The sequence below is a fragment of the Phaenicophaeus curvirostris genome, chromosome 5 (assembly GCF_032191515.1).
Source record: "Phaenicophaeus curvirostris isolate KB17595 chromosome 5, BPBGC_Pcur_1.0, whole genome shotgun sequence".
NCBI lineage: Eukaryota > Metazoa > Chordata > Aves > Cuculiformes > Cuculidae > Phaenicophaeus > Phaenicophaeus curvirostris.
Genome location: NC_091396.1, coordinates 29,087,938 through 29,111,400, shown reverse-complemented (window position 1 = coordinate 29,111,400; position 23,463 = coordinate 29,087,938). Strand labels below are relative to the sequence as shown.

The 23,463-nt window shown below is 47.7% G+C and overlaps 1 protein-coding gene across 2 annotated transcripts in view; it reads left to right on the top strand.

The window, feature by feature from the left end:
* The window catches only part of CREB3L1 (cAMP responsive element binding protein 3 like 1), a 46,637-nt gene extending 23,753 nt beyond the window's left edge, over nucleotides 1-22,884 (top strand). Inside the window, exons 2-12 of one of the 2 annotated variants that reach the window (XM_069858102.1) lie at nucleotides 1,159-1,387; nucleotides 6,365-6,525; nucleotides 8,146-8,224; nucleotides 9,172-9,329; nucleotides 9,938-10,087; nucleotides 10,880-10,938; nucleotides 12,813-12,881; nucleotides 15,327-15,426; nucleotides 19,435-19,555; nucleotides 20,012-20,258; nucleotides 20,629-22,884. In XM_069858102.1, the coding sequence (XP_069714203.1) occupies nucleotides 1,159-1,387; nucleotides 6,365-6,525; nucleotides 8,146-8,224; nucleotides 9,172-9,329; nucleotides 9,938-10,087; nucleotides 10,880-10,938; nucleotides 12,813-12,881; nucleotides 15,327-15,426; nucleotides 19,435-19,555; nucleotides 20,012-20,258; nucleotides 20,629-20,665 (1,410 nt within the window). In that variant the 3' untranslated portion in view covers nucleotides 20,666-22,884. Of the gene's footprint in view, nucleotides 1-1,158; nucleotides 1,388-6,364; nucleotides 6,526-8,145; nucleotides 8,225-9,168; nucleotides 9,330-9,937; nucleotides 10,088-10,879; nucleotides 10,939-12,812; nucleotides 12,882-15,326; nucleotides 15,427-19,434; nucleotides 19,556-20,011; nucleotides 20,259-20,628 lie in introns of both variants that reach the window. The other variant, XM_069858101.1, reaches the window with a different exon arrangement.
* Nucleotides 22,885-23,463: the final 579 nt, after the last annotated feature.

Here is a 23,463-nt window from a genome sequence, read left to right as displayed (position 1 = left end):
TTACTGAGCTGAGCTTTCACACTGGAATTCATTGGCATTGATGTGTCTCCTCTAGGATCTGCATGCTCTCTCCCACTCTCTCTCACTCATACCCTGTTGCTCTTGATATTTCAATATGCTGCTTTTAATGCTTTTCTGCCCACCCAGATGCTTTCCTAGGCAAGGGGGGGGAGCACTCTGACTCTGCTGAGCTTGCTCCAGTTCTTTTAAGGTACACAGTTCCATCTGTGTAATACAGTCATTTGAACGTATCTGTCTTTTCTTTCCTCTCTCTAAGCCAGAAGCCTCAATCTGCCAACAAATGGGATTATTTTTCAGCTGGCGTTTGGCAATCATAATTTTTCTCCCTGCCCAACCAATGCTTTGTTGTAACAAATGGAAAAGTTAGTGATTTGACTTCTGAATAGGAGGATATGCCTCAAAGGAAACAGGTTCCCATAGCATCAGGAGCCGACAGTTATTGACCGTTAGTGGAATGATTAGTGGAATGATTGTTTGTTAACAGCCCATATGTAGTGCTTAAACTTCATCTAGGAGCTGAATTTCACAGGCATTATCTGGCTAGAAGAAAGCCTCATATGGTCCACAGAGGGTCTGTGAAATCCCAGAGGAAATTAAATACAACAGGGGGCCTTCCTGTTATGTTCATCCAACTGATCTTTTTTTTCTCTGATAGAAATCAACAGCTGGGTTGATGTTCTCTAGGGCATCAGAGTGCCTCTTGCTGCTGGCAGAGAACATGAGGAATTGTCTGTCACCAAGGACATGTGCTGAAGACCGTGATTTTCCACCACACTTGTATTTTGTCATCACAGGGATTTCTTGCCTTGTGCTCTATTTTACTCGTTGTCACAGTGAGGATGATGCTAGGAAGCTGAAAATACGTGCCCACAGAGGAAGGGGAAGGTGTGAGAATGTATAAGAGTTTCATGACTGTTTTTGACATAGATAAACAGGCTGAGAAGATGTACAGCACGATGGCCCTTTCTGTCTAATCTATTTTTTCTGTTTTATCAAACTGATGCAGGCAAAGGATAGGAACTGTTTTTTCCCATTCAAAGAGGGCTGTTGATGAGGTTTGGCTCTCAAAGCAGGGGAAGGCTCTCACATCCTTCTTGGAGTAGACACTAATGCTCTCTCTCTTTTTTTCCCCCTCAGCATTTCTCAGAGAACCTGGATCACTTCTCTGACAACATGGAGGATTTCTCCAATGACCTCTTCAGCAGTTTCTTCGATGACCCAGTACTGGCTGAGAAGAACCCGCTGCTGGACGTGGACCTGGATCCACCCACTCCAGGCATCCAGGCAGAGCATAGCTATTCGCTCAGTGGAGACTCTGCTCCCCAGAGCCCCCTTGTGCCTGTCAAGACTGAAGATAATGCTAACGGTGAGCATGAGACATGGACACTGCACGGCTTTGAGCACATCTGTTAGCAGGCTTCCATATATATAGGGACAAACTGGCTATTCCTTTGGCTTGCACATGGCTATTCCAGGGAAGGATCTGATCTGCTCTTGCAAATACAGCCCACATTTTTTCCTTCAGTTTGTGCATTACTCCTTTGCGGGGCTAACTGTTATTTACAAGGATGATAATTGGTTGTGGTTCGGTGTGCTGCTGGCTTCTGGCAAGCAACAGGCAATGTCTTTTTAGGACCCTGCAAACCTGGATGTGGATGCCCTAGATCCAGGTCTATTTTGGCATCAGGCATCAGGGTTTTGGCTTGTGTATCGGAAGCATGAGTCGCTGGCTGCAACCAGTGCTGGTACATGTGGTATGCAAAGTGGCCTCTTTACCAGCAGATCTTTTAGCAGGAGACAGAGAGGAATAGTCATTTCAAAACTTATTTTTTAAACAATTCATTTCAAGATAGTTTATGATGGCTGGATATTTTTAGAGTCGTCCTTGCAGAGAGTCCTGTAATTTGTGGGACTGTTGACAGCTGACAGACACCAGGCTGCCTGAAAAAGCAGTGTCACAGTCTCAGTAAACACAGAAGAAAGCCATTCCTTTGAGTGAGACCTGGGACAGAGGCTTTCCTCTCATGGCCAGGCATGATCCCAGCTCTCTCGTACAAATGGCCGGGCAGGAGGAGAGGAGGTGGCCTCTGCTGTCTCTTTGGTCCCTGCAAAGGGTGCATGTTCATTAGGAGCCACTCGGAGAGGTGTTGGGAGAGAGGCTTATGGCAGGCCAAGCAAGCTCTACCTTAGTATCAAAAAGCTTTCCATTTACATTTCTTTTTCATTAGCCCCACCACAGACTTGGAGGACACTCATCCCAAAGAGGTGACTGGGTGACTAACATAAAACAAACCAGCATGAGCACACACACATCTTTATTTTGCCCCTGCAAATGAATGATGAGGATTGGGAATAAGAGAAGCAAAAAGCATGGGTTTGTAGAAAGCAGTGAAATGAAGTCTGCCTGCATGAAGCTACGTCACAAACTACTCTCTGAGACACTTGTCACTGCTTCACCTCCTCTCCTCATTGTCTAGACATGCCCCTGCATCAGGTGCAGTGTTTCCAAGGCAAGACCATGGCTTTTCTGAATGGACTGTGACACTGATCCCTGGGCAGAGTCCAGCATAGGCTGCACAGTGTGTAATCCAGGAGAGCTTGAGAAGTACCTGGCACTTGCTCTCTGAGAGTGCAGATCAGATCTTTACAGGGAGTAAGGCCTAGAATTAACGTGGCAGGTGCTGGGATATCTATGCACCCAATCCTGCAGTGAGTGCGATAATTTACCCTATTTTTCCAGGGCTATCTTGGCTTATACTTGGATGTGAGTCATATTCTAGTGTAGCCCTGAGTCAGGTCCAGTATTTGCAACACTGTGTAGTCCTTCTGGCCCAGCTCCATGCACTCTCAGTCCTTTTAGACATTCATTTTAAATTAATTACCCAGGAAAGACTTTTCTTTAACACATTAAGCAAGCTCTGCTTGGTCTGCAAAGCTCCTCAGGAATGCCTAGGCTCTGTCTAGGCTTGGAGCTGGCTGAAGCTTGCTTTTTATCAGCTTTCTCCCAGCTTTTCTGCAGATATCCAAAACACTTCCAAATCCTGCCCCTTTCCACATGGTTCCCACTAACATGGGTCAGGTAGGGCAAGCCACTAGGTGCATTGTGACCTTACTTATCAGTGGAGTCTGCTTTCCAGATGGTTTGTGCATACAGACTGGCTGTTTCGGTTGTCAGTATCAGCCCTCAGTTCTGCAGGGCGTGATTTGATGCCAGAAGCAGAGGGAGCCAGGGCTGTGCAGAACAGTGGGTGCTGGACAAGCCTTGGGCTAGTTCTCACACTCTTGTACAAGTCCTTCTTCCTCACTGCTTTTTGCCTCACCTCCTCAACCCAGGGCAGCTATGGATATCTCTTAGCTGTACTTCTTCCTATTACATATGGAGTATCTTGAGCAGAGGATGAGCTTCCTAGCATGCCTCACCCAGCAACATACTGTGAAACCTGCAGTGGTTACAGACTGGCCATACCTCTGAAATATCCTCTCAGGCAGCAGAATATAGACGTGTCCATACAAAATGCCTCCTCCTCACTCCTCATTGACCCTCTGATGCCTTGTGTGTTTCTGATTCTGTAACCCAATCACTCCCCAGATAAATCTCTGAGGGTGGGAAAGAGAGCAGGGTCAGAATGTAGACATGAAATGGGAGGACAGTGTATACTTCACAGAATCACAGAATAACCAGGTTGGAAGAGACCCACCGGATCATCGAGCCCAACCGTTCCCATCAAACACTAAACCATATCCCTCAGCACCTCATCCACCCATGCCTTAAACACCTCCAGGGAAGGTGACTCAACCACCTCCCTGGGCAGCCTGTTCCAGTGCCCAATGATCCTTTCTGTAAAGAATTTTTTCCTAACGTCTAGCCTAAACCTCCCCTGGCGGAGCTTGAGGCCATTCCCTCTTGTCCTGTCCCCTGTCACTTGGGAGAAGAGGCCAGCCCCCTCCTCTCTACAACCTCCTTTCAGGTAGTTGTAGAGAACAATGAGGTCACCGCTCATACTTATTTGGATGTCTGCTCCTTGGACCGTCTAGACTGAGAGCACTGGGGGCTGTTATCTCACTGAGTGAAGTCTGAACAGGGAGAGTACTTGGTGGTCTGTTCTCCCTTCCTGGTAACTTGCTTCAGGAGCAGCCTTCCCAGACAGAGGATTCCCCAGGCCTCTGAGAAAAAGAGAACTGCAGAGCATTTGCAGCAGAAAGGGAGGATGAGGAAGATGGGGGTTAGAATCACAGTGAGGGTACTTCAGAGTAGCCAGAAGGCAAAGCCTTCCTGTAGAAACTGTAGACACATTCAATGTGGAAAGCCACGGATTCTTCATCACTTTGCAGAGGGGTAAGATCAAGTCAGACAACAATATACCAGGACTGATATAAGTTTAGTTGAACTTGCCTAAAGCAGCAGGGTGGACAGAAGCAACTCTCAAGGTCCCTCATCTCTGCAACCGGCTGTGTTTGGTCAGAAGAATTCAGTCCAAGTTTTCTGGCTGTAGACACTTGTGGCTGTCATAGCACCTTGCCTCCTTCCATAAGAAAGGGCTTGTTTGCATATCAGAGGTAACTGGGACTTAACTACCAGGTGTGGGTTTGGTGTCCTGAGCAGGACAGAGAAAATGGAATTCAACCTGTGTCTGCTCAGCAGCCTCTCTGTTGTCACGGCTGTGCAGTGCACCCCTGCCTGAGACCCTGCCTGACAATATTTGCCCTGCTGCATTGCGGGAAGCACACAGAAAAGCCACAACAACTTGTGTGTATGCTTGAAGTCGTCCAGTCACACAGGGAGCCGGAAGGAATGAGCGTCTACTAGAATGACCTACCTAGGCAGCAAAATAAGAGACGCTACACCAAAGACAGGAAGACAATATATTCCACTGGCAAGGGCAACACTGTGTTAACTAAGTTCTTGCCTATGCTTTACCACTGTGTCCAAGCAAAAGTCAGAGGCAGCATTCTGCCCTGTCCTCTCCTGACAACAACGGAGCCTGAGTTGGGCAAAGATGATGTTAAGCTACCTTTAAGTTTAGTTCAGATGGCAGCTCCCAACATGAACAGCTGCTTGCTTATACTATCCTTTGTGCAGGCTTTTCTGGCACTGAGAAGGGCCTTTCTCCCTCTTTCCTTTTCCCAGGACACCTTCTAGGCTGAGATCTGTACTACAGACCAGCTTTGAGCAGCAGACAGCAGAGCAACACTCCTGGGTCGGCGAGTGCTGCGTGCAGAGAGCAGTGCAGAGGGGTTGGGAAGTGAGCCCAACAGTGACCTTGTGTTGAGCCAACTGGGGCACTGTCTGGTGACACACATAGCAAGTCTATCCTGACAGACAAATGTGTTTCTAGTTGTCAGGTAAAAAGGGTAAAGATTAGGGAGAAGGATGCATGTTTCAAGCCAGCTGGGAGTAGCTTTTTGGCAGGCTGAACTGTTTGGAGAGCAATGAGGAGACCAAAACTTCAGAGTGGAACCCAGGCAGCTCTCCTGCCTAGCAGGCTTTTTCCTTATTCGAGCTGCAGCTTGTCCATCACTGCCTGAATCCCAGCTCCTGGGACAAGTGACAAGCCAGGCTCATGCCACAGACATGCATGGGACAGGAAGGGGACAAGGAGAGCGTCCCCACACAGCTCAATTCAGTTCTCTTCAGATACTTCCTTTCCCTCACTGCTGCTTCTGTCCCTGCCAGCAATGGTAACAGGGCGCAGCTGTAGACAACAGTCCCTCTGAGCAGTGCAGAGTGGAGGAAGGAGCTCAGAGGTAAGAATGAGGGGAGCAGCCTTGGGAACAGCATCACAAGTAGGTGCCACAGTGGACTTCCTTCCACAGAAATGGACCTTCCTCCTCTCCTGTTATGCAATGAAGCTCTGGTACTAGGCACAACATCCGCGGGAGGGCAAGCAGCACATACAGCTGTGTGTCAGCCTTTCACTGTCACTGTACTTGCCCTCTCACCAGCTCTCTAGCACAGAAGATGGTGCTATTCTTCGTAACACATCTAGCAGCTCTGTGATGCCGGCCATGCTGCCTAAGGAGCAACAGCTCAGCATCCTCCTTGCACTGATTTCTAAACATAAATAAGCTCCAGAGGATGAGGCCGAGACTAAGACATCACTGCGGAAGAAACCACGCAGCTGCCCTCTAGCACTTGGGCTACATAGTGAGAGCAGAGCTCCCCACATGCTGGGGGTTTGTTCCCTTTTGTACTCTATGTTGCGGGCCTGCACATGCCTGTGTGGTGACAGTGCGAAACTTGGAAAGGCACCCTCCCCAGATGGGGGGAAGCTGTCTGCATGTTTTGGGAATTTTTTGTCCTGTTCTTGCTGGCGTTTGACTCTCAACGTTGTGCATGTTCTAGAGCTGGAGAATGGAGTGTGGTCACTGGGGCCCAAGCTCTGCTCCATCATGGTGAAACAGGAACAGAACCTGGCTCTAGACCTGCCTGAGTCCCAGCTAGCTGCCAGCTCCATACCAATGCTGAACCTCAACCCTCTACAGAGACTGCCAGTCCCCGAGGAGGTGAGCCCATCTAAGATATATTGGGAACTTGGGCTCTTATGCAGCGGTGCCCCTGCTGATGCACACCCAGCTATGTGACTTCAGGGTCCTGCTAGGTGATTTAGCTGCTGGACAGACAGAGGAAGGTGATACAAAAGCCAAATATTGCATTATTTGTCATTCCCCTCTTGAAATGGCCATCAGAGCAACAGTACACCTGATGCTAGCTAGAACTGCGTTCTTGATTTCTACAGTGAAGCTACAAGACAGATTATCCTTCCAGAGAAAACAACAAAAGGAGAGTTTTCTCCACAACAGGAGGCTTCACAATCTTCGTTAAATACAAATGTGTTTCCTCCGCACAAATTCCAAAGGCTTTTAATCTTGCACGTACTGGAGACCTGCCCCCTCCAAACTGCCAGTATTTCTATAGTCACTCTTGGCTTATTTTCATTTCTCAGAGAACAGTGTCAATTAAGGTGACCCCACTATCCTAGACCATAGACGCCTGCTCTGCCACTGTCTTTTCATGGCCTCGGGCTTATCATATGGCCCTTCACTTTTCTCATCTTCTTACTGGAAATGGAGGTCTCACTCTGGTTCCTGCTTGCTTTTTCCTCTGAAGCAGCAGGAATTATTATTTCTAAAAAGCAAGGGGTCATGTCTTTTAGTCATATCGAAATTCTTAAGAAGTCTGTTTGTCTGAAGGAGGCTCACTTATGCCACTGGTACATGGGTGTTACACCCACGTTGAGTCCTCAGTTTTGCTGGCCATGAATCCAGTCGTATTGGATGGGAAGGTCTGACCAGTCTTGTGCAGACTTTGGCTGTCTTGTAGCAGCTCAGTAGATAACAGCAGAGGGGGTTACTTTTTTTCACTGATACTGAGCATCTTCCCATTTAAACGACCATCCAAAACAGATGGGTACTTTCAGTGAAAACTTTGCAAACTCGCTCCATTATTTACAGAGCTTGAACTTACTGTACCCCCCATGCTCTGCTGTGTGTGCTCAGCAGCCAAACCATGGTGCTCTCTCAGCTGTGTTTACAGTCTGGAGAAGTTTGCAATTCCTCTGTTTAGTGTAACAACTCCCCCAGCCTATGATGGAGCTGAGGGGCAGCATAGCCCAGATGGGAATAAATCTACTCTATTGAACTCTCAGTCCCCTCCAATTTGAAACAACTACCCAGTGACCCTGGTGAAAATCATGTGAGCAGGACATGGGGGGATTTGTTCTGTTTCTGCACAACCCCTATACTCCCATTTCTAATGAAGGCAGATCAGAGAGGGACTTCCCATGGTAATGCAGAAGTTGGTTTAAATTGCACTGTATGGGTCTAGTAAGGCAAGAATTGCCTAAAAGTAATCTCCCCTTTGGGGATATTCAGTGCACTGCTTGGTGTCATATATCTCTGCCACTGCCTCTTCTTCTGCCAATGTGTTTGCACTGTGTGCCCAGAGTTCAGGGGGATCATATTTGGACTCTTGGTTTCTGTTATCTGTAGTGACAGGCTGCTTTGGGGCAGAGCTGGGAGATGAGGCAGTACAGAGAGCAGGGGAACAGCAGCTATGAACTGGTGGGAGCTCTCTGGGCAGGGGAGGTTACAGCGTCCAAGACTCTTTCTGCTTCTTTTCAACAGACCCCCATAGAAATGACTCCAGCACCTGTGATCAAAGCTGAACCCAAAGAAGTGAACCAGTTTCTAAACGTACCTGCAGGTAAGAAGATAGAATTTTCTGCTTGGTTTACATCCCTCTATTTACTCAGACAGAGATCAGTACTGCGCAGGGAGGAAAGACAACACCTGAGAGGCATGCATTCAAGGTAGCACTGGGGCACAGACCAATAGAGGAGTGTGTGCTGCACTGTTCCAACTCAATCAGTGTCTGAACCAGCAGCCACACACAGCATTGTTCAGACAGGGACTCCCAGGCAAAACAGGCTATTTCAGAGTTGAAAATATGCAAGAGTGCCTTTAAAATCCTCAGAGGGACGGTACTGTTATCCAAAACCAACCATCTGAAAGTCAGCAAATTCAGGATGCAGTTTAATTTGAAAGAAACCCAAGCATCTGAAAATCTGCCGATGCACAAATGAAAGCCCTATAGGAACTCCCACTGCCCCACAGAGACATTCCTTAGGCATATTCCTACCTCCATTAAAGCCACCAGGCCCCTCCAGTACAAAGTGGGTAGAGTTTTCAAGTGCTTGGCAACCAACAAAGTGACCAGAGCCCCTTTGGATCAAGTGTGCTGGCAAATGTGTGAGCCCTGTGGCGAGTTTGGAAGCACTCTTCTCTTGCTGAGATTCCTGTACTTGTGAATAAGCTATGGAGCAAAATGTCATGGGCTTTGTACTCCATTTTGGTTGACACTGGAGTACCTTACTGCTTTGTAAATACCTTTGGTGTCTTGGCAAAGCCCTTGCCAGCTCTATGACTCCTGGAGTTCCTAGTTTAGCACATTTAACATAAGCCTCATCTCGGTTTTGGGCAGTGCTCAGTCCAGCGTTGTTCTCGGGTTCACTCCCTCTTGTGAGACTCACCACCCTCTTCTTTCAGTCCTGTGTTATGGCAGTGTCTTTTCCTGTTGCTGCCTGGGGCCCTATGCCTGTACCCACATGCTGACATGGGAGCCATTAACTTGATCTCCTCATTTTTCAGTAGATGATATGGTGCAGATGCCTCCAACTCCACCCAGCAGCCATGGCAGTGACAGCGACGGATCTCAGAGCCCCCGATCTCTGCCTCCCTCCAGTCCAGTCCGACCTGCTGCTCGCTCTTCTACTGCCATCTCCTCCTCACCTCTCCTCACAGCACCACATGTAAGTGGGCAGCAGGTTGTCACTGGGATACAGAGCTCCTTGCTGCTCAGAAGGGGTTGGAGGCTTCTGGGGCTCATGTAGGGAATCCTGCCCTTGTTAAAGTCTCCAAGTTGAAATGCTCTGGCAAAGAAATATGATGTCTAGCACAGAGAGGGACAGGATGGTGCTCGCAGGAATGAGGAGAGGTGCAATGAGTCCTGCACAATGCCTACCAGCAGCTACCTTGTTTTAGCAAGTGTTGTCTTTCACCCCATACTTTGGGAAGTGGCCTGTGCACTGGAGGACTTTCTGAGGAGGTTAAAGGAAGAGCAAGGAATAACTGAGAATTCCCAAAACTAGGCTATGTTTTAACCATCACCCAAAAGTTTTTTGGTGGGGTCATGCAGTGCTAGTGTGTAGCCAGCCTCACTGTGAAGGAGCAGATGTCCTCCCAAGTAAAAGGGGAAGGCATCTGCTGAACTGCGGCCTCAGGATCAGGTTGAGAGCAGGAAAGAGCACTCTCCTGCACCTATTTGTACTGAGCACCTAGCTGTTCTGCAAGGCTTTAATGAGGACCACTCAGATAGGAATCCTTGCTGATGCTGATAGCTGCTATCTGTGTGTTTCAGAAATTACAAGGGACCTCTGGCCCACTGCTCTTGACTGAAGAGGAGAAACGCACTTTGATTGCCGAGGGCTACCCCATTCCTACCAAGCTGCCCCTCACCAAAGCAGAGGAGAAAGCACTGAAGAGGGTCAGGAGGAAAATCAAGAACAAGGTGACTGAAAATATGCAACCATGCAGTTCTCATCATTCCAGAGTATCCTCACGTGACCAGTGCTATAGTTACCCTTGCCTCCTCAGCTGCAGCACAGCTCAGAAAAGGTGGGAACCTACCTTTGGTGCACTGGCATGAGACTCTCAACTCACAGAAACGGTGCCACAGGGCATCTCTGCGTGCATGCCATGCATGCAGCAGTATCTGTAAAGTGTGGCTTCCAGCCCAGCTCCTGGGAGTGTGTGGCCTGGGATGTGGCCCACAGGCTAAGGCAGCACAGATCAGACAAAGGTCAGGCCTGGCTCTGGGAGCCGGGAAACAAGAGCCACTGCATGGTGAAGGATGGGTGACACACAGAGCTCATTAGCCAGGCAGAAGCTGTGAGACTTTACATTGTGATTAGAAAGCATCCCATGGAAGAAATAAAGAGACGCTGAATTAGTCACCCAATGATTCAGAAGTGGTCTGGGCAGAATCTGCCCAGACGGCCGCAGGATGTACCCATGTGAGTCAGAGGAGTTCAAAGCAACCCTAAGGCTGCTCTCAGCAGCGAGGGGTCAGTACTGCAGCAAATGGTTGTGGCCTACAGGCCAAAGAAGGTTGCATTCCTGCAGCGCCTATCCCTCCCAGTTTTAGTCTGGAGACCAGTAGGAATGCTAGACTGGAATGTGACTTTCCCATTTACCTTTAGGGTACTGTGTGTGTAGGGAACTGACAAGATGAGGGAGCCACAAAGAAAGGTCTAGAGACTTACGATACTGACTCCTCTCCAATGGCTCCCCCCACTCACAGATATCTGCCCAGGAGAGTCGGAGGAAGAAGAAAGAATATGTGGAGTGCCTAGAGAAAAAGTAAGTTTCTTCTTCTCAGTCTTACCTTTGAAAAAGGAGCCCTGTCCATCACAGCTCCTCTTTCTATTGCTTTTGTCTCTGAATTGCTCAAAGAGTACAATTGCTTGTGAAGCTGGCTGCACGTAAATTTGGTTTGGGATACTGCCCCTACTCCCCTCCCTCTAGAAATCCTCTTGCAGGATAAAGGTTACTCTAAAAACCTTGTGTTTCCAACTGCTTGGTTTGGCTGGTCCCCTACAGAACACATTTTGGCTGTGAACAAGATGGGATTTGGGGCAAGAATCATATTTCCTCACGAGAAGTTGCCTCTATTTCCTCTGTTCCATAAACAGCAGGCCCTCTGAGGGCACCGACCAGAGCTTTTCATCCTCTCTTCTCCTGAGGGTGGACAAAAAAACATTTGATAGGAAGAAAGATCTTGTGCTAGTTATTCCCCACACTTCTGCCACTGTTCACTGCATGAGTTTTGCTTTTCTTTCTCCTTGCAAACCCAAGGACCTGCATTTAAGGACCTACGGTGACATCACATGGTACTGATAGGGTAGAAAATAACCTATCAGGGCCTGATCCTGTGATTCCCTCTGTACTATCAGTCCTCAATGGGCATTCCTAGGCAAAGAAGAGTGCTGGGTTCTAGGTACAAGTTCACATTTCTGTTTAAGTACCATCTTCTTCCTTGTTAGTACACCACCTGAGATCAGCAAATTGGAAAAAAACAACCCCCAAAACCAAACTTAACTCTTCTCCCTCATGCTATTTCTTTATGGTTTTTAAGCCTGTAGAAATGCTGTATGAAAACAGATGACTCAAGGCACCTTTAAGTTCTCATGCCCTTCCATAAGAAGCATCTCAGCATGCATGTGTATATCTGGGCATCAGAACATATCTACTCCAGCTAATGTCCCACATTGACACCCAGATCCTTCAAGCTGGGGCTGGAGATCTGTCTGGTCTCGCTTGAGTGTCAGGTCCAAGGCTTTCTGTTCTGGGGCCTCTTCCCCAGACGTAGCTGTGGTGCCTGGACATACTCAGTGGTTTGTTACGTTAGTGCATTGCTGTGACAGATGGCTTTCAAGCAATGCCAAGTTTAAATGTGAACCAAAAGCAGCTTTCAGTGAATTTTTTTAAATGCAACAAGTCTTTGGTCAACTTGGCTTTCTGTAACAGATGGTTTGTCAAAACCTGTACTTGAGCCCTTCACCGTTCAGTTTGTCACCTTTGCTATAAGCCCAGTTTTTACACGGAACGTCTGGCTCAAAGGCTTTGCTGGAAACCTCCAGCAGGATCGGGCTGTGCCTCTGGTCTGCCTTCCTCCGGGTCTGGAGACATTCCCCTTCCCCCGTCCCAAGTGCCGCCCAAACGCTTTCTCTTCCGAAGCTGTGGGAGGGAGCCTGCAGGTTCTCTGCTGCCCTCAAGTGCCTGCAGTCGGAGCTGGCTCGGCTTTTGCACAGAACTGCCTGGTTTTCTTATGCAATGCGTGCAGCCGGGGCAGGTTCTCACTCTGAGTGGGAGAGGTTTGAATTTGTCCCCTTGTTTCTTTTCCATGCTCCTTAGGAGGGGTTAGAAGTGATGGACATGCCTGCATAACTTTGGGTTTTTCCTGACTTGACCTGCCTGTAACCAGGTGCTACTGGCTCTCCCAGCCCTTGGGAAAGCCCGAACTGGGAAACATCACCTAACTGTCCACCTACAGTCGTATCCCTGATCCTTTGGGGCTGGCTGCAGCCAGAAAGGCGAGGAACATCTGGCTCTAGGACCAAATCTGCGGATGACGGATGGTGCCACTGAGCCTCCACAACCCAAGAGAGGCAAGAACTATATTTGCATTATGTCTGGCCTTTGTAACTAACTGGCTGTGGGTTTTATTCCTGCAGGGTTGAGACATACACAACAGAAAACAATGAACTCTGGAAAAAAGTGGAGACCTTAGAAAATGCAAACAGGTGAGAGGGGCTAGCCCTGACCCTCTGTGGGCAGGGTGGGGTGGACAGGAAGGGAATCTTGGAGACTGCTGGGGAAGGGGGACAAGAAGAGAGATGCAGGTTCCCCCAGCTCCTGGCAGGATGGACTCTGGTTTTCAGCCCGTGGCAGCTGAATTTGGTTAGCGAGTGCTGAGACGGCCAGGCTGCGCCACAGTGAGGGGAGGGAAGGCAAGTTTCTCACATCTTTTCCTCCTTATCCCTGGAGCCCTTTGAGCTCATACTGCCCTCCTCATTGACCTCCAGGCCTCTGGCTGTCTCCAGGGCAGCTGCACTGAGGGAAGCCCCTTACAGTAGCCTCTCAAACCCACCGTCCCTGCTCTTGGGCTTGGAGGAATACAATGCCCTGGACATAACGTGGATGCTTCAGCTTTCTCTTGGGAAAGAGCAGAACAGACAGCAAATATAGGGAAAGCCCTTTCCTGTAATAGAAGTGGAGATCCCAACTGCCACCAAACCCAGGGCAACTCCCTCTGCATGTGGTACCCCAGCCCTTGATCTGCCTCTTGCCCTTGCAAAGCAAGCCTGAAAGGTCTCCTTCCCATCTACTGCCACCCACCCGAAAGAAGCAAACTGCTCCAACAGCCTCAAAGCAGGTCCCTATCTCTCTTGCCCAAGTAGGAGCACTTCTGCTCCTACTACACAGAGCTGGCCAACTTAACACCAGGGAAATTTGCTTCCTTGGAAGCAAATAATGAAGACTCCCACCCCTGCAGTGGGGCTGGGCTGCAGGAGCTGGAGCCCTATCCTGCTCCTTCTTACTGGATGCAATAAGGTGTGATCATGGGCAGGGTCAGCTGCAGAGCTGGCGAAGGGGAACCTCATTTCTATAGCCCTGTTTCTACTACCCCCAGGTCAAACTGAAAAAAGAGAACCTCAGCCAGAGACTCAGTACCCCTACCCACCCCTCTGCTGCCACTACAGGTCATGGAGTAATTCTCGAGGCTCTGCCGCCCTCCTTCATCCTGACCATGACACAAGTGGTGTGGCCACAGCTTCCAGGCCAGCCCCTGGTGCCACGATCAGGGACTGTCAAGCATGTAGTGGCTGAGGTGTGCAGGTAGGGAGAGCCTCCCATCTGCTGAAGACACAGCTGCCCAGCTCTTTTCATCCACTGGACACAGCCCGCCACCCAGCCTCGCTGGAGATGCAGGCAGCCCCTGCTGCTGCAAGTGCATGAGCCCCACCCTGTAAAATCAGGAGATTGGCCTAGAAGCCAGGAGGGCTTTTTTGAAAATACACATTGTGTTCTTACTAATTGGGTTTGGTTTTTGAGCACTGCCAGTGGGACACTCCGTGCTTCTCTCCACATGTACAAGGAACAGAACGGGATTTGGAAAGATAAATCTGGGATTGTCCTGCAATCTCCTGGCTCTAGGACTTGCAGTTTTATAAAAGATCAAATACATTTGTGTAAAACAGTCAGTGCTCCCACAGGAAACACTCAATAGTCTGCACTTCAGTAATTTCCAGTACTAGGAAACAATGTGCTCTGAAGTCTCCCTCATTGCGGATTTCTTCACTAGACCAGTGAAAGGTTTGGTGTCTTATTAATTCACCTACCACTGTTCTGTGCTCACGTGTGCCAATGCCCATGTTCAGTTAAATGGGGCAGAGAGACCTTAGCACATGTTCTAGCTGGGGCAGCCAGAGAATTAATAAATTGTTGAACTCAAGATTTGGCTTCGTCCATATCCCTCTGCAGAGACTGTCAAGACCAAAGAAACTGGAGAGAATCAAAACTGTATTTTGTTTCTCTCTCCACCATATGGTTCGCGGCACAGGTCGAGCTGCAGTGCGTGTGTCTCTGAGTGAAGTGGGAGCAGGTGGACTTGTGCTCAATGTCTGACTGGACTACAAGGTTTCGTCTCTGTCCCAGAGCTTGGTTTTCATGGTAGACCACCTCTCCTGATCTAGTGGGAGGTGTCCCTGCCCACTGCAGGGTCATTGGAACTAGATGATATATAAGGTCCCTTCCAACCCAAACTATTCTGTGATTCTGTGATTAATTCTATTATTTGGGAGATGACTGTGCTTTGAGGTACCCAGGACTCTAAATAAAATGGGACATTCATAATGGTGGGTAGTTGCAGTGAAGGTTGTGGTGGATTTGCTAGTGAAGAGGCTGAGGGAAGGTGCTGCAGGGGGTTACCACAGCATAATGGCACCTTGGTGCCATACTTTCCACAGTTCCTGTATACTATATATCTCAAACTCACCCTTTTTGGTGTCATACTTCCCAGGCCTGTTTGGTCAGAGAACTTGGGCAAGATACAGTAAGAGGGAGATATTTGTTTTCACAGGAAGGGAAAATCAGGGTAAAATATGAAAGGTGTAGTGGTATTCTTGCATCGCTTACTGGCTGTTACCTCCTTATCAAGTTTTGATTTGGGTTGTTTGCTATGCTAGGACTCTGCTCCAGCAGTTACAGAAGCTGCAGTCTCTGGTAGCTGGGAAAGTCTCCAGACCTTACAAAATGGCTTCCACGCAGACCGGGACCTGCCTAATGGTATGAGCTTCATTTCCATCTTCTTTAATCAGCCATGCTTCCCCAGACAGCTTTGTCAATGCCTGTTTCTTCCCTCTTCACCACTGCCCAGCTCTGTTGCCAGTCACATCTGCCTTCTCCTTTTGTGTTGCTCACCAGTGTCGTGCATATGCTTGTTTATGCTCCAGCATTAGAATAATTCCTGCATTTTGACTGTCTTGTTCTTTGGGCAAAACAGTGCTTTGTTTGCTTCTCATTAGCTATAAGCCACTGAGCAAAAATCTTCAATGAGCTTCCATTGTAACGGGTAGAGTTTTCTTTTGCTGAGTTAGTAACGCTTAATATTTAACTCATCTAGGCAGATGAGCTGTTCAAGTATTCCTTCCAGTGGGCATTACCTTGTGTTTATCAGCAAGAAGTAGTTTCTATTCTTGCTATGCCTGCACATCAGGCTTTGTAAAATCCAGCTGGAATTCTCTTTGTTTGCCCATTTGATAAACCAAAATGCTTCAGGGTTGCCTATTGGTCTTGGCAATCCCCGTTTGCCTCCCATTTCTCGTAGTGGAGGATCATCGTTAAGCAATATTGGTTTCAATGTGGAGCTTTGGGGCATGCCAGTGTGTGGCCATAAATAGAATCAATTGCTTATTCTTCATCTCATTTTTCATGAGGGGGAAAATTTATGATCCATGACAAAACTATTTTATAATCTTCAATCCCGTGATGTCTTTGCAGGACTGTCATAGTAGCTGCTTGTGACAAATTTGTCAAAGCTAGTTATCTCTATCTAGTTATCACTTCTGTATTGGTAACAGTCATGAAATACAAATAGGTGATGTGGTGCTTGCCCCTCTTTCTCAGCACCTTCAGTATCCTGAAGGGTTGTTTCTTGTTCATGGTTCAGTTTCCTTTTTTCCGGAGCCTCTGCTCTGTAATTCTCAACACTTTCTCATTTCAAAATCTCCTTTTGCTACTCTTTGCTGCGCCCGTGTCAGATCTGATTTTAATGACTGTCTGTCTTTTCTGTTGGCTGCTCTGTGGCTTAATTCACAAGTTCTTTCCACATTTTTGGGTGTGACCCAGCTGGGCCCAGTGACTCATTGCTCCTTAATGCAGCAGCTCATCAGAGCACCCCTGACTCTGGCAATTCTTCATCATTACTACCTGGGATGAGTGAGTTCAGGAGAGGTGCTTTCCAGACATCCCCTCTGCTGTCAGCTGATGAAATACCTGATTTAGTTTTCCATCAATGTCTTATCTCTCCTTGCTGTTTTCTTTGTTCTATGGCATCCCAGCCCACACACCAACTCTTTCAGGCTTCCAAGCTTTGAATTATTTCAGGAATTCATAATTTGCTTTTCTATCTTTGGCCAGTTCCTCTCATAGGACTCCAAGTTCCCATTTTCCATTTTCAAATACAGCTCTCCTTATAACTACAGATATGCAGAATCATCATGCCTTCCAGGATGGGAGTGGAGCAGAGAACCTTTCTTCTTTATTCCTGTGTCATTGCTGCTGGATATTTATCCAGCCAGTTCTTGAAGGCCTCCCGTGATGAGCTGTCCTCAGCCTCCTCATACAAACCATTACAGTGTTTCATTATCTTTCCCAGATAAAGCTTTCTTTCTATCTCATCTCAATCTAATTTTGCAACAAGCTTAAGCCTTTTACAACTTCCTCTGCCTACTGTAAGCAAGATCAAATTATCCTCCCTTTGTGCAGCTGCATTTTATATATTGTAAAACTATTGTTTTAAAGCAAATTCCTTCAGTTTGCTCTGATAAATCACCATAATTTCTGCAGTCTAGGTTACTGAATCATTGCTTGTTCCCAGAGCTCTCTTCCAGACTTTCTCCGGTTGTCCTGCATTGTTTTGGAAGCATGGGGCCCAAAGCTGGACACAGTGTTCCACCTGAAGGCCAGTACAGCGCCAGCCAGCCAGAAAGCCTATTGATACTACCCAGGCTGAGATTTGCCCTTTGCAAAGTGACATTGAATTGTGCCTACCTTGTGTGCCATTTTAGCTGCTGAATTCTCTTCTGTAGAACTGCCTGGCTGATGTGTTTCCTCTGTTAATCAGTCCTGTCACCTTGCAGGTCTCAATAGGTCTCAGCATTTGTCTGTATGGATCTGCCCACTGTTCTCTCGCACTGCTACTCCCTGTGGTCAAGATTATTCTGAATTTGAATGCTGACCAAAAGCTAGTCTGCTTGTAGTCTCTTCCATTTGCAGATTTGATACAGGCCATCATTCAAGTCAGGCTTAAAAATGTTGAATCTTGCCAGAGCCATAACGGATCTCTCTGATATTCCATCTGCTACTTTCTTCCAGTTTGACAGTGAACCATTTCAAAACTGCACTTGAAGGATGTCTTTTTTGATTCATTTTGCATCCACCTTTTCAGCTGGTTTTGCAGTAGTTTCCTCTAGCTTAGTTTCCCTTGCTTCTTAAGTGGTCAAAATCATGAGATGGTCAAAAGCTGTGAGATGAATTCAGAGCCAAAACAAGAGTTACAGTTACGAAATGTTCTGGAGTTTGAACTGGAAACAAATCAGCATCACTCAGAGTTAACCTGCAAGAAAATAGGGTAAAAACAATGCTGGTTTGCAAAGCCACAGTTGAAAGCTGTGTTAAAGCAAGATGTTAAGTATACCGCTCTTTCCCAGCCCATAAACCCTGTTCTGTTTTAGAAGAGAAGAAAAGGCTTCACAGGGCTGGCTCCCCTTTGTGGAAGTTGTGTGTTTGGATGAGATAATTCCAAGCAACGTCTATTCAGAAATTATTTTTTCCCCTGTTTTTGTGCAATAAGGTTTCTAAATGCCTTATGTGCCTGATGTGATGTGCTTAGACAGCATCTATGCTGTCCACATTTAATTTTCTTACCTTAAAAAAACAGCCATGAAAGATCTGGAAAATTAAACTCCCTCTTTACATAGTGTAGTATCCCCATGCTATTATTATTTCACATCTCCTGGAACCCACTAGTGGTCAAAATTACCTTGATGTACCAGTTTCTGTGCATTACTTAGGCGTGGCTATTCCAAAATAGGTGGCTATTCTGAAAAGCAGTCAAGCAATTGCTGACTGTCCCCACAGGTGAAACTTAGCTAGTTTATTCATAGGTAGTAAAAATCACCAACAGATGCAGTGCCTCTTTGATGTGCTCTGTCTGATTTGGTGGTAGCTAGTTATTTACCACCACAGCATGAGTATTCAGGTAATAAGGATTTGGCTTTGTATCACTTAACCATGTGCCCCCTCTTGCTCTATACCGTTAGTTCCCTAAACTCTACAGAGTCGCTCACTATCAGTGCTGGCATCTGACTGAAGCTTTCTTATTATGGCAGAATTTACAGAAAGGTATAGACCTACCAGAGGGGCATTTCTAGGAAGCTTTCATCTGCCTTTCTCCTTTTATCACTGCCCAGTAGTTCTGACTTTGCCTGCCTGACAGCAGAAGGCACAGACATATGGTCCTGCATATATGCATGCCAAGCATAAATTTAACCCTTTCCTTGGATTCTCCATCCTGGCTATCAGGTATTAGGCGGCTGCAATTCTGCTGTTATTTCTGACCTTGTATGAACAGTAGCCTCACTTTGCTATGTGCTATGGGACCTCACAGATTTCTTCCAGTGAGCATGTTTTCTTACGTTCCACTACAGCTGCAACTGAGCCAATGGTCATGTTCCCTTTGGTCAAGGCAAAGTTCATTCCTTCTGTTGAGTGTCCCTCTTTCTCCACTTGTTCCCTAGGTATGTCTTCCACCATCTCTTATCAACCAGATAGACAAGTTCTCACCATTGAACCAGAAATACTTCAAATAAAGCAACGTGAGGAAGCTTCTGACTTCCCTTCTTAGATTTGCAGCAGAGATTAGCAGAGCAAACCCTTTCCCTCCCTGAGGGACCACAGTGACCCAATTGCCAGCCTGACCACATGTTCTCACACAGCCTCATGTTTGTGTGCTGTGGGGGCAATGTTTCCGCATGGCTAGCAGCACTAACTCTGTGCTGATGTCCTTTCTAGGTGCTGGCACTTTGCTTTGTTCTTATCCTGGGATCCTTGATGCCCTGTCTTCCTGAGTTCTCATCAGTGTCACAGACAGTGAAAGCAACACCAGCACCAGACTTGTACACAACTAGTAAAAGTAAGTCAAACATGGTTCCTCCATTTTGCCCTGTCTAACTATTTCCAGCACTTCTCTAGACATTCCTTGTTCAGGATATCATCCTCCCCTCAATGCCCACCCCATGCTGGGGCACTGGCAAGGGGAGATTCCAGTACAAACTGATATCAGCACCTTGTTTGCACCTGTTGTTGTTTTCTGCTAGCCATTCTCCCAAAATAGGACAAGTATCAAAGGAAGGAAGATGAGGGAAAAGTCTCAGGGAGGACTGATTGTCTTCCAAAGAGGCTGTGTGTCCAGGGGTGTCTTTGCCTCCTGAAGCTGGGGGAAGGCAGGTACCCTGCAGAGCAAGCTTTCTGCACAGTTGGACATGGACAAGGCCATAGCTGGGTGAACGTGTGCTGAAATCACCACCATGACCCACCCATTGCAAGAGACTTTTTCCTCATTATTAACCAGTTCTCTCCTTTTTTCCAGTTCAGTCACGGAGCCTCCTTTTCTATGACGAGGGTGCTGGCTCCTTAGAAGAGAGCTATAGTTCCTTCCTAATGGTGGACCATCCTGAGGGGTGGGAGGTTGAAAAAGGGCAGTCTGAGGAGGGGAGGCCTCATCTGGCCAGGACGCATGAGACAGCCAAATATCTGAGCAAATCCCACTTGGAGGATCCTGACCAGAACCAAACTGACCCAACTCTCACCCACCTCAAAGAACAATTCCACGAGAGGTAAGCAGGTGGGCACCACCCTCTGAGCCCCAAAACACAGCATGGTGTCTGGGAGGGAGCAGCAGTTAATGTCCCCTCTGCTGCAAGCTCAAGACGGCTGAGCTGCCTGGGACAAGCAATTAGCTAAAGACCAGTGCTGGAGGAGGCCAGGGGCTGTAAGACCAAGTTTATTTTCTAGAGCAATATTTTGGGATTCCACAAAGCGGTATCCCACTGGCACTAAGCTGAGGAGGACCGGGCAAGTCAAGTTGGTCCCAGGCGGGAAGGGCTCCATCCTGGTCAGAGCAAACTAGCTGGGCAGACAGAGAGGTGAATTTGCATAGGAGGTTGTAATGAACTTGACTGATACCTTGTCTTTTCTTTTCCTCAGGGAGACAAGCTCCAGTGAGACAGCTGAATACTTGTAGCAGCTGCTGGACCTCAAGGCCTCATCTGTCTGATTGCAGGATTCCCTCCTCACTGAGTAAATGAGGGGACTTGGCAGGAGAGGACACTGCATTCAGACACTCCTAAACTGGCCTTGGGTTCAGTTCCATCCCTTTCCCATGCCCCCCTCACCCCGGTAGTACTGATCTCTCTGAGGGGAGTCACAGGAGTGCCAGAACCAGCAATCAATGCCTGGTGAAGCCCTGAGACCCCCCTCTTCTTCTAGCCTTACCTCCTGCTAAAAATGAGCACTACCCTATGGGTATGGCCTCACCTTGGAGTGGAGGGAGATCAGGGGAAGCCCCTAAACTATTCAGCTCACTTCCCAAAGCCTCTAGACCAAGGGGGCTGTCCCCAAGCTACCCCTTGGCTACATCAGATGCATCTGAAGGAGAGTGTGCTGGATTTACTGTCCTGCCTGGCAGGGTTAGAAGTGGGTGATACTGGTGCTGGAGAGATGGCTCTGGAGAGTTTGCGCTCATTCCTTCCCCTCCATCTGTTAGTATACTTCTGCTTCCGTTGAGAGAAGACCTAGTTCTTCCTTGCTCTAGTTTTCTCTTGATGGACATGCGTACATAACTTCCACACCAACTATCTGCAAAGATCTGCACACAAAGGGAGTTGGGGAGACAGATCCCAGACAGATAAACCACCATAACAATTAACCAGCAGCTTCTGGGCAACCAGAGCTCTGAAACAGAGAACAATTTTCCCCACAACCCACTTCTCCCCACCCTCAGCACCCTTACTTTGATTGGGGTGGCATTTCCCTTTCTGTTCCCTGCTTGGGCCCTATAGTACAGTGCTAACCAGGTCAGTGGTCTTCTCACTTTTCATTATGTAGGCCTCCCCATTTGAGACTGGGTGAGAGAAACCCGCTCCCATAATTTGATCCCCAGCCCAGCTCTCCATCCCCAATCCTACTTCATGCCAAATGGAATCTTTCTAGGAACCACCAAGGAGAGCTCTGCAGCCCGTTGGAGGGCTGTTGGGTAGCTATCATTCCCCTCACATCCTCCATGTGCACAGCAGTGTTGTGAAAGCCACTGAGGACATACTGGCATCTCTGGTGACAAGTCTGTCAGGAAAGAAGTGGCATGTTGTAACTGGCCAGGGTCACCAAAGACTGTTTTAGACCTCTTCTTTCTAAGTGTTGGCACCAAAGGTAGCAAACTGTTGCTACAACCTGACCCTTCAGGCCAGACTTGCCAAGTTTGGTGCTGAAACCTCATCTCAAGCCTATGCCATCCTCTTTAGCACACAGACACCCATTTCTGACCCTTCCTCCTCCCTGGCAGAAGCCCTGCTGAAAGGCTCAGGTGTCTCTTTGCTCTGTTCCCTCAGCTGCCATTTGATGGAAGGACAATGTAGGACATGAGTGTCAGTGATCTGGGATGTTGCACATTGCCTCGTGTTTGTACATGGGAGTTCCCGTGCACTCTGCCAGATCTCATAGCAGGCTCCTGCTTGACTTTCTCTTCAAGCACCCTGGACTCACTGTACACTGCCCCAGCCTCTCCTCTCCTCCCAGGCTGGGAGTGGAGAGGACTCTCTGGAGAGGAAGAATGGAATGGCTCTTGCTCAAGGACTGGAATAAGTGAGGGAAGGGCCCTCACTCCCTCTTTTCTCCCTTTCGGAAACTGATTTTGCCCCCTGAATCCATTTAGGACAAATTTGAACGCAACTAGCTGCAACCATACGTGCATGGCCAATGGAGTGAGGAAAAGGAAGGTCTTCAGCATAGCTCTGCTCTTCTTGAAGTTCACATAGGACCTACTCGTCACCAGAAACCACTGCATTCTCCATCCTCTGCCTCCATCTCAGCACAAAGAACCACTGCCGGGTCCAAGCACGACTTCCTCCACCCCAACACTTCCACTGAGCATGTCCCCGTGCCTCCCACTCCACTGTTGTACAGAGACCAAAAGCAGAACTCGTTTGTACATAATGAACCTTATTTTGTATTATTGCCGATCCCTTAAGATATTGTATTTTGGAAACTCTCAGATCCTATTTTCAGTATTGTATTTTATTAAGAATTAGTGCGGGCTTGGCATCTATGACTTCTTTCTCTTTAGCAGCTCACTTTCCCCTTATACTCCAGAAGCTGCCTCTTCCCTCCTGTTTGTTTTTTTTTTTAAGTTTTGTTTGTTTTGTTTTGTTTTGTTTTTCCAAGCCCCTTCTTCCCCTCTTCCTATCACTCGCTCTGCATTTGCTTAGAAGCAAAATAAAAATAAAATAAAAAGATGCAGCATCACCCTTGGGTTGACAGGTCCTTTCATTGAGGCACGGTTGTCACACCAGCCCACATGCACAGATTCTCACCTCCTGCTCCCCAGCTGTCCCGTTTCCTGGCCATGTGCAGAACTGGTTCAGTGCTGGACCTCATGTTCAGTGTTGGAGGCTAGAAGCAGACTTGCATGTTCTATTTTCTGCAGCACTGTGATTTCTTCTGCAGTTCTGAGCATGTAAGAACTGTTCTGCCTCAGTTTCTTCTCTCCCTCTGAAGTACCACTAACATCATCCTCTTGGAAGGATGAAGACTATAGAAGAAAGTTTGAGGTGCAATGGACTCCTTTGATGAAGGGTCGTGAGGGTCTGTACAACAAAGACATTGCTAGTAGCACCGTGGCTCTGGTCCCATCCATCTGAAAAAATACTTAAATCCTTCAGTTTGATTAACTGTAAAAGCAGAGCCGTTCCACTTAGATCAGTAATGACTTAGGACTGTGTCAGCCTTTACCTCTGACCGTCCATTTACATCTGCGAAACTGATAGG